The 15,115-nt window shown below is 35.8% G+C and overlaps 1 protein-coding gene across 1 annotated transcript; it reads left to right on the forward strand.

Moving 5' to 3' along the window:
• Positions 1-4,080: 4,080 nt before the first annotated feature.
• Positions 4,081-11,337, forward strand: LOC107811788 (pleiotropic drug resistance protein 1-like). Its single transcript, XM_016636778.2, has 24 exons — positions 4,081-4,610; positions 5,046-5,166; positions 5,275-5,363; positions 5,450-5,534; positions 5,623-5,782; positions 5,891-5,967; positions 6,072-6,125; positions 6,206-6,296; positions 6,435-6,736; positions 6,833-7,114; positions 7,209-7,525; positions 7,611-7,771; positions 7,880-7,983; positions 8,066-8,228; positions 8,325-8,432; positions 8,515-8,678; positions 8,752-9,084; positions 9,165-9,455; positions 9,543-9,626; positions 9,712-9,845; positions 9,931-10,158; positions 10,231-10,402; positions 10,474-10,728; positions 10,851-11,337. Exons 1-24 carry the CDS (start codon positions 4,285-4,287, stop codon positions 11,106-11,108), a joined length of 4,359 nt encoding a protein of 1,452 aa, XP_016492264.1. The 5' UTR covers positions 4,081-4,284; the 3' UTR covers positions 11,109-11,337.
• The last annotated feature ends 3,778 nt before the right edge of the window (positions 11,338-15,115 follow it).

Consider the following 15,115-nt stretch of genomic DNA (forward strand, 5'->3'; position numbering starts at 1 on the left):
CATATCTTCACAGAGCTTAAATTAGTTCACATTGTGAGGTTGAGACTTAATCGAGAGAGGAGTTTCTACTAAACAATTGTACTGATAATTAACTGAATTCGAGAGACTCACCTGAATATTAGAATTGAATTATCTAGAGTTACATCCCGAACAATTACCTTGCACCTATCCTATCAACCCCTATTTTCTCCCATTGATAACTTCTTTGCTTACCTTTGTTGCGATTGTCATTAGTCAATAACTTTAGGTTCTTAGTTAATTTTAGTTAGAAATCAAAGAAATCTCCATTGTTGATCCTCATGGATAGAAATCAAGCTAGAAACTACGAGAACACTGTTTAAATTCAATCCTTGTGGATATGATATTATACTATACTATCTTTGAATAGCGAGCATAATTTAAGTGTGTGTTTTGCGCTCGTCAAATTTTGGCGCCGTTACCGGGGATTGGATATCAATTGTGTTTGAAGTAGTTTGTAGTGCTAATTCAGGAATTAACTTTTAATTTTTTCTTTTATTTTTAGTTTGATTGGTTAACTTCTCTTCAAGATTTTTGTTGTTGAAGAAATCTTGAAGAGCATATTCTTGTTATTGAACTCTAAATGAAGTGAAGATAGAGTACAACCAGACTAAGAGCACGGTTGAAGAGATAACAACTGAATATTATCAGCGGTGTGCTTTGGCCGATGATGTAGAACCGACTTGGTCTTCTATGATCCTTATCTTCGACTCGTACCGGTTGTGAACATCTGCCCAGGTTGTTGCTTGAAACTCAAGTAGGCTCTCCTTCAGCTTCCGAGAAGCGTCTGAACCTCTCAGATTCAATCCTTTGGTGAATGCTTCAGCTGCCCATTCATTCGGGACGACCGGGAGCAACATTCTTTCTTTCTGAAATCGTGTAACAAACTCTCGTAATAATTCTAATTCTCCTTGTGCAATTCTGAATATGTCGGCTTTCCGGGCTTGCACCTTTCTGGCCCCGGCATTAGCTTTAATGAAATAATCCGTGAACATCTCATAGGAATCTATGGAATGCTCGGGTAGTAACGAATACCACGTTAGGGATCCCCTCGTGAGAGTTTCGCCGAATTTCTTTAGCAACACATGTTCATTTTCGTGAGGAGCTAGATCATTTCCTTTCACCGCCATTGCGTAGGTAGTAATATGTTCCTGTGGGTCTGAAGTTCCATCATACTTTGAAACTTCAGGCATTTTGAAATGCTTCGGGATTAATGTTGGTGCCCCACTTGGCTTGTACGGTAATTGAACATACTTCTTCGAGTTCAGGCCTTTCAATACTGGTGGTGCGTCCGAGATTTGATCCATACGGGCGTTTACTTCCCTCATGACCCGTAAAAGCTCATCTTTGAATTAATCATTCTCGTTGTTAAGACCCGATCTACTCCCCCAGCCCCATTGGAGTCGACTTCACCCCTGGGAGTGTTGTTATTGATTCTCTGTGTTGTTTGGTCTACAGGAACAACATGAGGAATCGGATCGCGCCTATTCGCATTATTCGAAGCACCTGATAGTGCCTGCTTTAGTTCCGTCAGAACCTGATTCTGTCGCGTGAGATGGCCTAGAATGATTGCCTGTTGCTCTTGCAGGATCCTCACAACATCCGCTACTTGCTCCTTGTCACCATCATCGGGTGTTCTTTCCCAAACCTGTCGAAGGTACTTCTGCCATGCACCGACATGGCATCATTCCCCTCATTGTGGGTGTCACTGATTGATTCCTCGAAATGAGGTTGATCCCTTCGAATTTTGTGGTTGTGTGCATCGTTAACAGTATTATCTGCCATTTTTTGCGATTTTTTTTCTAAGATAAAAATAGTCAAAACACGTTAGTAAAAGAGGTAAGGATCAATTTAATTGCACGGCTATATAGGCCCCACTGTGTGCGCCAAACTATTTACCCGTAAAATGGTACAGTTGAATTTATACATGGTTTCTAGAGAATTGAACTAGTTTGATCCTGAAATAATATAATAATCGAAAAAATACGCAGTACTTAGCCTTGGAATGTAGATGAAATAGCAAAGATAGTGATTCTGTGAACACAGTTTCCGAACACAGCAATGATGGGATCAAAAAGCAAGAGAGTGAAATTGTATAAAGCTTTGTATAAAATATAATATATTTCTTGCCAGAAATTTTGTGTCCTTACAATGATAACTGAGCTCACTATTTATAGCTATGTCTAGGGAAGAAGGTCCTAAGATCGTGCCCTCCTTTAATGTCAATTATGAGGGTCATTGATGAAGATGTAACGTTGAGCGTAAATGCCAAATTCTTTGTAACGGACCGTCGCTCTTAATGCTGTAGAATATTCCTTAGTAAATGCTACCGGGCGCAGAGCATTTAATACACTTTATGAATGTTATCCATTCTGTTGACAAGCGCATTGGCTGCGTTCGGTCCCCGGTCATTCCATCTTGGATTCCACGTGTCCTCCTTTTAGTCAACCACGCGTCATATTATATTTTACCCTATACAATTATAAGCCACAATAGTTAATAATTCAAAATATGTGACTCGAACTCACAACCTCTTGGTTGGAAGTGGAGGGTGCTTACCATCGTTTTGAAACAAAGGCACTATTATTGTTTGAGCTTCAAAAATCTACAATATTACTTGTGAAGATGATTACTGTTGTGGCCCTATTAGTTTCATTGTTATGGACGACGACAATATAATTATGAAATAATGAGAAAAAAAAGATCTGTCTTGATTTTTTTTTTTAAAATTTGTTTATATAATGACATTCAGGTAGATTTGCCAACCACAAAGAAAGAAAAGGGTGGGGCGGGGATTAGGGGGGGGGGGGGGTGAGCTTGATTTTAAATGCAAGAACAAAATTAAGATGCTTTGCATGTGCCTTACAAGGTTAGATCCATTTTAATACAGAGATTTTTAAGCTGTAAATCTAATATTACAAATATTTAATTATTTAATAATCTTCAACTGAATTTATCTAGCTAATCAAATCATGAAATAAAGTGCAGAACAAATCCCAACTAATCCGAACGCGTAATGCTAAAACCCTTATATCAAGCTCTTACATTTGCTCTTTCTTTCCGTTTTCCTCAAATGGTTACTTAATAGAAAAATAAAATAAAATAGTAGTAGTTAAAAATTTTATTCTAGTTTCTTGTCATTGCTTAAACTTATAGGATACATCATACTTTATATAGGACTTTATTTTACATAGGAGTTTAGACTATTATCGCTTTATTCCTAATGAGGATTAATTCAAGTTGCATTTAAGAATCGGATTTACATGTAATGATCAATATAATACTTGAGATAAAAGGAAGTAAGACAGGATCATGAGTTGTTGAGGATGCTAATTGGTTAGTCCTAACCAATATCATTTACCCAATTACCTATGCAGATCTTATTCCCTATACCTTTAGTCCATATTTGAAACTCACTTGTCCAACTAATTCAAGATTTACACCATTTACCCTATTGGAGTATTAGAACCTTTGATTAAAGGGAGAGGAACATTTAGTATTAAACCACACTCTACGGTTGTTCAATTTTTGAAAGTTGTTTTTTAATATATATTTTTAATGTTACCTTTATTTGTTTTACCTTATTCTCGTTCACTAAGTAGTGGGAGGATGATCATAAACCATAACTCAAAACTTTCAATCATGAAATAAATGGCTAGTAATTTGGTCAAACAAACTTGGCATCATTGATTTTGTTTGCATCAACTCTTACGTCAAATCACTAAAATAGTATCTCGAAGTTGACCCTCTACTCTATTCTATATTCTTCGTATACATCTCTCTAACGGGTCAGAATATTCGTTAAAGGGTGTTCAAAATATATATAAGTAAACATACCAGGAAATTAAGGGAGTCAATACATATTATATATGCATATAATTTATTTTTTTACCTACCTACACAGTGTATTTTTTTCGCGAAGGAGTATCATTTAACACTCCTTCTTATAAGGTAGCTCCGCCATTGCCTGTGGAACTAGTTGAGGTGAGCTAGCTGACCAGAATTATTGACGCAATTATCATAATTATATAAATGACACCCTTTTACGAAACTTTCAAGAATCAAAGAACCCTCCAACCAGAAAAGGAGGAGGAAATGAGCAAAAAGATTCCCATTTGATCATATACTCACAAAGTTCTTAAATACTGAATTTGTCTTTTGTCTCATTGAGCAGTTACAAAAGCTCCACCTTTATTTCTTCTTGACTTATATTTTGGCCTCATTCATTCAGTTGCTTAATGTGAGTGAACAAAAAAAGAAGAGAAAATGGAGGGTGGTGAAGACAGTTTTAGGGTAAGTAGTGCACGTTTGAGTAGCTCAAATGTATGGAGGAATAGTGCAATGGATGTGTTTTCAAGATCTTCAAGAGAAGCAGATGATGAAGAGGCATTAAAATGGGCTGCTCTTGAGAAACTTCCAACTTATCTTCGTATAAGGAGAGGTATTCTCACTGAAGAAGAAGGCCAATCTAGAGAAGTTGATATAACTAAACTTGATTTGGTGGAAAGGAGGAATTTATTAGAAAGGCTTGTCAAGATTGCTGATGAAGATAATGAGAAGTTCTTGTTGAAACTCAAAAAGCGCATTGCTAGGTAGAATATTTTCCTGTGTGTTTTGAAGTCAGTTTCTAGGAAAATGTTTTTTCAGGCGAAAGTCATTTTCTAAAATATTTTCAAGGGAAAATGACTACAGTCACTAATGAGCGGCGAAAGTCATTTTCTTACGACTATCTTAACTTTTAACTTCGTGTTACTTAATTCAACCAACACTTCGACGCTATTATTAGATTTTAGTACTCAAATTTTCATTAGAACACTCTCCGATATACTAATATTATTATTAATCTTTAATATATATGTTTTCTCAAAATTATTTTCACTCACCAATGTATCTAACAATTTCATAGAAAACATTTTCCATCGAAAATGACTTTTGTTATATCAAACGCTCTTAGAGCTATTGAAGTTGTTAGATTAGTTTTTGAATTTATGATGTTGATATACTTTTGTGCTTTTTGGATGATGCAGAGTTGGTCTTGATCTTCCTACAATTGAAGTCCGGTTTGAGCATGTGAGTGTAGATGCAGAAGCTCGAGTTGGTAGTAGAGCTCTACCTACAATATTCAACTTCACAGTTAACATCTTAGAGGTAATAATACATAGGATTTTTCTTGTACATCATCAATGACTTAAGTTATGTCATATTTTTACATGCAACATACTCATTTTCTATCTCCATTTTACTTTCTGTGTAAAGGATTTCTTGAACTATCTTCATATTCTTCCAAGTAGAAAGAAACCATTGCCAATCCTTCACGAAGTCAGTGGAATCATCAAACCAGGAAGGTGAGAAAAGACACTTCTGTGTCATTTTTAGACCAATCCAAAAAAAAATCATGTTTATTCATTCATTTTCAATTCTTGTTATGCAGAATGACACTGCTTTTAGGACCACCAAGTTCTGGAAAAACCACATTGTTATTAGCTTTGGCTGGGAAACTAGATAAAGATCTCAAAGTAAGAAACATAAGTCATATAATACAGTTTCAAATTATTGAGCATTTCGCATTTCGCATTTGCAGTCGATAATTTTATGCGTTTTCAGGTTTCAGGGAGAGTTACATATAATGGCCATGGAATGGATGAGTTTGTACCACAAAGATCATCTGCTTATATAAGCCAAAATGATCTTCATATTGGAGAAATGACAGTTAGGGAAACACTGGCATTTTCTGCTAGATGTCAAGGAGTTGGAGCCAAATATGGTCAGTGAGATTCCCTTTATCTCTGGGATCTGACACAATGAACATGTTGCATTTCCAATCTTTCTTGGACATCGCATAATTTTTTATTAATTTACTATGAATCTGCAGAAATTTTGGCAGAGCTGTCTAGAAGAGAGAAGGGAGCAAATATTAAACCAGATCCTGATGTCGATATCTTTATGAAGGTAAAGACATCTATATAAAAAAAGATCCAGATACATGCTTGCTTGTTATTTATTTCTATGAATTATGATAATAAATTGGTTTGACTAAAGGTTTTATTAAACAGTCAGCATGGAATGAGGGACAGGAGGCTAATGTTGTAACAGATTATACTCTCAAGGTAATTGCTTTGCATTAAGGAACACTAATGCAGAAACTAGAAAACTATGCAACAATTCACTATCTGTGTACTTTTTTCAGATATTGGGACTTGAAATTTGTGCTGATACCCTCGTTGGAGATGAAATGATTCGAGGAATTTCAGGAGGGCAGAGAAAGAGACTAACTACAGGTTAGGTCAAACAGAAACAAGTTATAACCTGTAATAGTAATAGATACTGTAGAAACCATAAGCATGTACCAAGAGTTGCGCGAAAAAGTTATCGTGCTTAATTAAGGCTACTAAACTTGTTGATAAATTGTAATACAGGGGAGATGATGGTTGGACCAGCAAGAGCACTTTTTATGGATGAGATATCAACTGGTTTAGATAGTTCAACAACTTATCAGATTGTGAATTCAATTAGGCAATCAATCCACATTCTTCAAGGAACTGCTGTAATCTCACTTCTTCAGCCTGCACCAGAAACTTATGACTTGTTCGACGATATCATTCTTCTATCAGATGGGCAAATTGTGTACCAAGGTCCCCGGGAAAATGTACTTGAGTTCTTCGAGTACATGGGCTTCATGTGTCCTGAGAGGAAAGGCGTCGCTGATTTCTTACAAGAAGTAAACCTCATTGGAAATTATTCCCTCAACTCATTCTAGTTGTGGAGCATTTCTTGTTTCTAATTTAAGTCTTTTACTACTATGTGTTAATAAAAGGTGACATCAAGGAAGGATCAAGAGCAATACTGGGCACGTCGTGATGAACCTTATAAGTATATTACAGTGCGCGAATTTTCTGAATCATTTCAATCATTTCACATTGGAAGGAAGCTTGGTGATGAGCTTGCTGTTCCTTTTGATAAATCAAAGAGCCACCCTGCCGCTCTAACCACAAAGAAGTATGGTATTAGCAAGAAAGAACTCTTAAAAGCCTGCACAGCTAGAGAATACCTTCTTATGAAGAGGAATTCATTCGTCTATATATTCAAGATGATACAAGTAAGTAGCAAGTAATAACAAAAACAGGTTGCCCTTTCAAGTTCCTAAATGCTTGTTTAGAAGTAAATCAATTTTTTTTTTCCTTTCATTTCAGCTAACATTGATGGCTTCTATAACAATGACGCTGTTCCTACGAACTGAGATGCACAGAAATACAACAACAGATGGTGCTGTTTTCTTGGGTGCACTGTTCTATGCAGTTATCATGATTATGTTCAATGGATTCTCAGAGCTTGCCCTCAGTATAATGAAGCTTCCTTCCTTTTACAAACAACGCGATCTTCTTTTCTTTCCTGCTTGGGCATATGCTCTTCCTACTTGGATCCTCAAGATACCGGTCACACTTGTAGAAGTTGCCATTTGGGTGTGTATGACTTATTATGTTATTGGATTCGAGGCGGATGTTGGGAGGTAGAAGATCAATTTAGTATTTTTTTTCTAGCCGTGGAACTTCGTGGTTTGTTAAATCTGATATAGATTAATTTTCTATTTGCAGGTTCTTCAAACAGTTATTTCTGCTCATATGTGTTAACCAAATGGCCTCGGGGCTGTTTCGATTCATAGGAGCTCTTGGAAGGAATGTCATTGTTGCAAATACATTTGGATCATGTGCACTACTCACAGTTCTTGTAATGGGTGGATTCATTCTGTCAAGAGGTAAAATTACAGACAAGTTCGGAAAAAATCACAAGGAAAATGCTCATGTATATGTAGTCTTCGCCTTTTGTTAGTTTTCATTTAACATGGAAGGAATTTGTCTATCAGATGACGTGAAGAAGTGGTGGATATGGGGCTACTGGATTTCGCCTATGATGTACGCACAGAATGCTATCGCTGTGAATGAATTTCTAGGGAAGAGTTGGGCACATGTAAGTTAAAGCTTCTGTAGTTTTGGAAAGGACAGGATGTTAAGGTAGAATTTTGAGAGTTTATCTGAATTTTGTTTTACAGGTTCCTCCTAACTCCACGGGCACAGAGACATTAGGAGTATCATTCTTGAAATCGCGTGGAATCTTTCCAGAAGCAAGATGGTATTGGATTGGAGCAGGAGCTCTTCTTGGATATGTTTTACTCTTCAATTTCATGTTCACTGTGGCCTTAGCTTATCTCAACCGTAAGTATCCGCCAACTTCATTTTATGCAATCTAGTCTTCATTTCCTTTTATAGGATAATCGGATCATATCAACAAGGAGGGTAATTTTGGTGCAGCATTTGGTAAATCTCAGGCAGTTCTTTCAGAAGAAACTGTTGCCGAGAGGAATGCAAGCAAAAGGGGTGAGGTTATTGAACTATCTCCGATAGAAAAGCGCTCTTCTGGTAACAATTTCTTCCCTTTGAGCTTCGTTTTCAGTTTAAGATTTTCTACCAACTACTAACGCTATCAACGCCATATATGCAGAAAGAGGAAATGATGTTCGACGAAGTGCATCTTCCAGGTCTATGTCCTCAAGGGTAGGCAGCATTACTGAGGCTGATTTAAACAAGAGAAGGGGAATGATTCTCCCTTTTGAGCCCCTTTCTATTACTTTTGACGATATCAGATACGCAGTAGATATGCCACAGGTACTTGATCTATGGAAATTAACTGACCTATACATGTCTGAGTTAAATTCTCAAATATATCGTTTGACTTCAGGAAATGAAAGCTCAAGGTGTGGCTGAGGATCGGCTTGAACTCTTGAAAGGTGTGAGTGGTGCTTTTAGGCCAGGAGTTTTGACAGCTCTAATGGGTGTAAGTGGAGCTGGTAAGACCACCCTTATGGATGTCTTAGCTGGTAGGAAAACTGGCGGATACATTGACGGAACAATCAGTATATCAGGGTACCCGAAACAACAAGAAACGTTTGCGCGGATAGCTGGATACTGTGAGCAAACTGACATTCATTCACCTCATGTTACAGTATATGAATCATTGCAGTTTTCTGCTTTGCTTCGATTGCCTCGTGAAGTTGACACTGAAACTAGAAAGGTAAATCAGTCTGGAATTTGGCTGCTAAGTTTGCTAATATAACATGAAAATGGATATTATATCAAAATGTAGCATTGCAGATGTTCGTTGAAGAGGTCATGGAACTCGTAGAGCTTACCCCTCTAAGAGAAGCACTTGTTGGATTGCCTGGCGTGAATGGTCTTTCAACTGAACAACGAAAACGGCTTACAGTTGCAGTTGAACTTGTTGCCAACCCTTCTATAATATTCATGGATGAGCCAACCTCTGGACTAGATGCTAGAGCAGCTGCAATAGTGATGAGAACAGTTAGAAACACGGTAGATACAGGCCGAACAGTGGTATGCACTATCCATCAGCCTAGCATCGACATATTTGATGCTTTCGATGAGGTGAGCAACAGTTGATCTTCCAAAATCTTTCAGTTTAGTGTAATTTCATTTGGAGAAAAACATTCTCAGTCTACTAATATTTTGCAGCTCCTACTCCTGAAACGAGGAGGTGAAGAAATATATGTCGGCCCATTAGGACGCCATTCTTCTCACCTTATTAAGTATTTTGAGGTAAGGAATCTGTTAGGTAAAGAAACTAATAGTCTATTATGTTGGCCAAGTACACAAATAATGATTCTTTTACCATTTGCCTCAGGGAATTGATGGAGTTCCAAAAATCAAAGATGGTTATAATCCAGCAACATGGATGTTGGAGATAACTTCAGTAGCACAAGAAGCAGCTCGCGTAATTGACTTTACAGAATTATACAAGAACTCAGAATTGTATAGGTATGAATCATTCAGTTCATGAACACAATCACAAACTATATATAATATAAATAATCTTGAATTCTGAAGTGGAGCAAATATTCAGGAGAAACAAAGCATTAATCAAGGAACTAAGTGTACCACCCCCTTGTTCAAAAGACCTCTACTTTCCAACTAAGTACTCCCAATCTTTCTTCACCCAATGCAAGGCTTGTTTCTGGAAACAGCACTGGTCATACTGGAGAAATCCACCTTACACAGCAGTCAGGCTCATGTTTACATTCTTTATTGCTCTCATGTTTGGAACAATATTCTGGGATCTTGGCTCCAGAAGGTAAATACAAAAACTGTTTTCCCTCGACGTGTTTTTTAAGTCACAAGTCTAATGGTTTTGAACCGATTCCAGGAAAAGGCAACAAGATCTTTTGAATGCTATAGGTTCAATGTATGCTGCTGTCTTGTTTCTTGGTGTACAAAATGCAACTTCAGTGCAGCCAGTTATTGCCATTGAGAGGACAGTTTTCTATAGGGAAAGAGCGGCTGGAATGTATTCAGCTCTGCCATATGCTTTCGGACAGGTACAAATTTGTATCCTTGAGAACTTGTTGACATTGGCTGTTGGCTCATTCAACAAATTTTTGTTATGCAGGTTATGATTGAGCTCCCGTACCTTTTCATTCAGACGATCATATATGGAGTTATAGTATATGTCATGATCGGATTTGAATGGACAGTTGCCAAGTTCTTTTGGTATCTGTTCTTTATGTATTTCACCTTGTTATACTTCACATTGTACGGGATGATGACAGTAGCTGTTACTCCTAATCACAGCATTGCAGCCATCATTTCATCTGCATTTTATGCAATATGGAACCTTTTCTGTGGATTCGTCGTTCCAAAAACAGTAAGTTCCATCTTGGAACATTATTGGAAATTTTGGACTAGCTTTTTTGGCTCTATGATAAATCTGAAAAATAGTAAGTTAGCTACTAATTCTTCTCTTCTTTTTTTCCTGTTTTATAACAGAGAATGCCAGTGTGGTGGAGATGGTATTATTACATTTGCCCCGTTTCTTGGACATTATATGGACTAATTGCCTCACAATTTGGAGACCTACAACACATCCTTGACACAAATGAGACAGTGGAACAATTCATAGAGAATTTCTTTGATTTCAAATATGACTTTGTAGGATATGTTGCAGTAATTCTTGTTGGAATATCCGTTGTTTTTCTCTTCATTTTTGCGTATTCAATTAAAGCATTTAATTTTCAGAAAAGATAGGTTGGACAGTTGGTCCAGGTATAGACATGAGAAGAGCTTTTATCAAGAAATGTGTATATTTTAGGCAATAGTGTAATGTTCTTTTTTCATCTTTTGTCCTTTTTATGATTTTCTCAATTTTGGAATAGTAAAGAAGAAGAACTAAAGTATGTGTCCTGGCTCCTGTATCTAAGAACAACCTTGTACACATTCGTATATATTGAAAAAGTTTTGAGTTTCTTTTGTAAAACATCTTAGCACTTGTCAGATGGCTATGCTTTAATGTGAATAATCTTAGTAGTTCGGTTGGTTGACTTGAATTTTTAGTTTGTTGGCAAATGTTTGATTCTCCACCTTGTGACAAACTGACCATATTCATTTTTTTCTTTTTTTTCAATTTGGGGGGAGGGGGAGGGGATTACAAATTGGGGAATTGGTAACCAACTAACTGAACTATTAAGAGTTCCCGCAGAATATTCATTAGTATATTAATTCTTTCTTATTCCTTTTTGTTTTTTTTCGACCATAAAATGTACTAGGATACGAATTAACAGTAGGTTTTCAGTGTCCAAGCAACTCAGGATGATATGAAACGCTAATTTTAACTCTGACCCGAGTGTCCTTTTTTTATTTTACTTCTAATCATATTCATTTTTCATGTTCTCCTTCAGGGGTGGATCTACAGTTATAGGTATGGGTTCCCGGGAACCCAGTAGCTTTTTCCTAGACCTTGTATTTGTATTAAGAAATCCATTGAATGTATAAGAATAATTATATGGGAATCCAGTCCTAAAATATATTGTTAGTTCAGTGGTAAATCAGGGAACCTAGGTGTGGCTCGTGTCCCATAACCTGTTAATGCGAGTTCGAATCCCCGTAAGGTTATTTTATTTTTTTCTTTGTTTTTTGAGCAATACTTTATATGAAGTAGAAGAAATGAAAGAAAAGTATCGGGGACCACTCCCTATCAAGCTAGTACTACTTTCTCTTTAGTCTACTTTTTAAAAATAAAATAATAGTAATAAATAGCTAAAGACAACCTAAAAGAAACAACCAAATCAAAATCTCCCCAAAAGTTATTTTGTATCAAATATTCACGTGGAAAAAACAAAGGTTAGGGTTTCAAACGAGAATTGCAGCCACTATTCTTCATTCTTGGCTTCTTCAATCTTGACTTCTTCTTTTGTTGCTTATCAAAGACAAAGTCAGCGATCCATTGCATGTCTTCTCCCTCTTGCGATTTTTTTAAATAATTATTTTTCTCTTATATTATATTTTGTGAAATAATAGCTCTTAACTTTTTATAACCATTGTTATGATCACTTCTTGTAAAAGTAGTGTATTAATATTCGTTGGATTTGGGATTGGGATCATCTACATTAATTTTTATTATTATTTTTAGCTTTTGTAACTTTTAATCTTTTATTTTAACTTATGAAGTTGGGTTCTAGATCTTATTTTTTTTAAGAAAAACTTAATAAACAAGAAGTAGAATCGCATTAGAATCTTTCTTTTGTTGAGGTATTTATTGATTCTCTCGTCTCCTTGGAGTTTTCTTTTTAAAGTGATCTTTTGGGCAAAATTCTTTACTGTAATATTTACTTTGTGTCTTATGATTTGTAGGAAATTTTAGTGAGTCAAAATGATCAAGAGATTTTTCAAGCCGCAAACCTCTTCAGGTTCTACTTCTAATTTTCCTTCGCTAAACTCTCATTCATGTCAGTGGTTAATGACAATGTCAATTCTTTCCATTCATCACGCAAAGATATTATGTTGGATTTGAATCTTCCTAACCCTGATCCTGGTGAAAGAAAATAAATTTCAAAATATCTTCCTAATTTATGCGACCGAGTGAGAAGACATTATATTCAAAGGGGGCCTTGTCGGCCTCGTAATTTTATTTTTCCAAAAATATATTTTGGTGGAAAATTGCGTCACTTTAATCCGGAATGGTTTAAAACTTCATATTCTGGATGGTTTGAATACAGTATTAAAGAAGATGCAGCGTTTTGCTTATGCTGTTACTTTTTTAAAAATGAGATTGGGGGATATAGTAAAAAAGTAAGTGATTCTTTTACAAAAGATGGTTTTAGAGCTTGGAATAAAGGTATAGAAAGGCTTAACACTCATGCGGGTGAAGTAGATAATGTTCATAATCTATACTCATTCCTTAGTTCGATTATTATGATATATTGACTTGAAATTGCGGTAGGAACCCATACACTTTAATTCCTAGATCCGCCTCAGTTCTCCTTTATAACAGACACAATAAATATTTGTAGATGGTCGACAGAAACACAAGTCAAAAAGCAAAAAACAACATGATATCAGTTTTCTTCTTAGATGATTTACATGAAACTTTTCCTTCTTTTTTTTTTGGTTTGATTAAATGAAATTGTCAAAATGTTTGTAAGCCACGTGGTTCAAATATGCTAGGAGAAGAAAGAGTGAGGATTTGAAACTTATGGGTTTAAGATTATAACCTTTTTAAGTTATTCAATTCTAAATTAATAATTTATATATAGTAAATAGATTTAGCCTTCGTGTTTGTGGCCTTCTTTCATCACCCATAAGGTTGTCCTATGGGAGAAAAATCCACAACTAAAATAAGTTGGGATTCAACTGAGAAACCAATTAACAGGGAGCATCATCTAAATTCAAGAACTACATAAAAGGGAGTAATTAAATAACCGTAATCAGAAAAGCTGGCCGTGTCCTGGCAGGGGTCTTAAGAAAACCTCAGGAGACTGAAAAAAAAAGTATAGACCTATTTTTTAATAACCGAGAAATGTGGGCATAGTTTGAAACTTTGTGGATAAAAGGATAATAAAGCTAAATTATTTTTAAATATAAAAAAAATATTTTTTAAGTAAACTAAAATAGAAAGTGTACCACATAAAAATGTATATACAATAAATTATAACAAGATACATATAAAATTAAATACATTGGTTGCTCATGTTAGGATCGAAATAACTACATGTCTTGCGGAAGCTAACAAAGCATATCTTGAACAATGATAAATTAGACAGTAAAAGAGAAATATACCAAAATAAACACAAATATTTAGCGTGGTTCGGTCAGTTGAACTACATCCACATGCGGAGATGAGTAATCAACTATATAAAAAAGAGAACCAAAATATCGAGAGAACAACCTCACAAAGAGGCAACACAAGTGGTAGGCTAACACTTGTCCCGAAATTCTCCCCCTAAACAAGACTCTCACATTCCATATGACTATACTGTGGATACTACTGAATGAGAATGAATGATCCTCAATTTATAGAAATTCAAAATATTTTCCTCCGAGAAAAAGGACTAGCCAAATATGGGAGATTTATAATTTTCTTCTAGGAAAAGTAAAACCCAATTATGGTAAACATATTGCCCCTTCCTTCAAGGAATTAGAAAATTAAATATGGTAAGAAAATTAAAACAAACACCTAACAATTCTCCCCCTTAGCCTGAATTTTCTGACAAAATAAACTTGATCCACCTTCTTTACGTAATCTTCAACAAATCGCATCTCCAAATCTCCACCATAAATTTTGTCTCAATGTGAGTAGCACTCCGACCAAATTTCTTAGACAAATATCATGATTACCATCAAATAGTTGCGGCTAGAACCAAATTCACCTAGATGAACCTGTCTTGAACCTCGCTCTGATACCATTTGTTAGGATCGAAATAATCAGGTATCATGGAGAAGCTACAAAGCATACCTTGAACGACGATAAATCAGACAACAAAATAGAAATATACCAATAGAGACACAAATATTTAACGTGGTTCAGTCAATTAACCTATGTCGACAGACAGAGCTGAGCAATCCACTATATAAAAGAGAGCATAAAAATATCTAGAGAACAACCTCACAAAGAGGCAAACACAAATGTCAGGCTAACACCTGTCCTGAAATTCTCCCCTTAAATAAGACTCTCAAACCCCATATGGCTACATTGTGGATGCTACTCAATGAGAAGGAAGGATTCTCAATTCATAGAAATTCAAGACCTTTTTCTCCAA

The sequence above is a fragment of the Nicotiana tabacum genome, chromosome 23 (genome assembly GCF_000715075.1).
Source record: "Nicotiana tabacum cultivar K326 chromosome 23, ASM71507v2, whole genome shotgun sequence".
Classification (NCBI taxonomy): Eukaryota; Viridiplantae; Streptophyta; class Magnoliopsida; order Solanales; family Solanaceae; genus Nicotiana; species Nicotiana tabacum.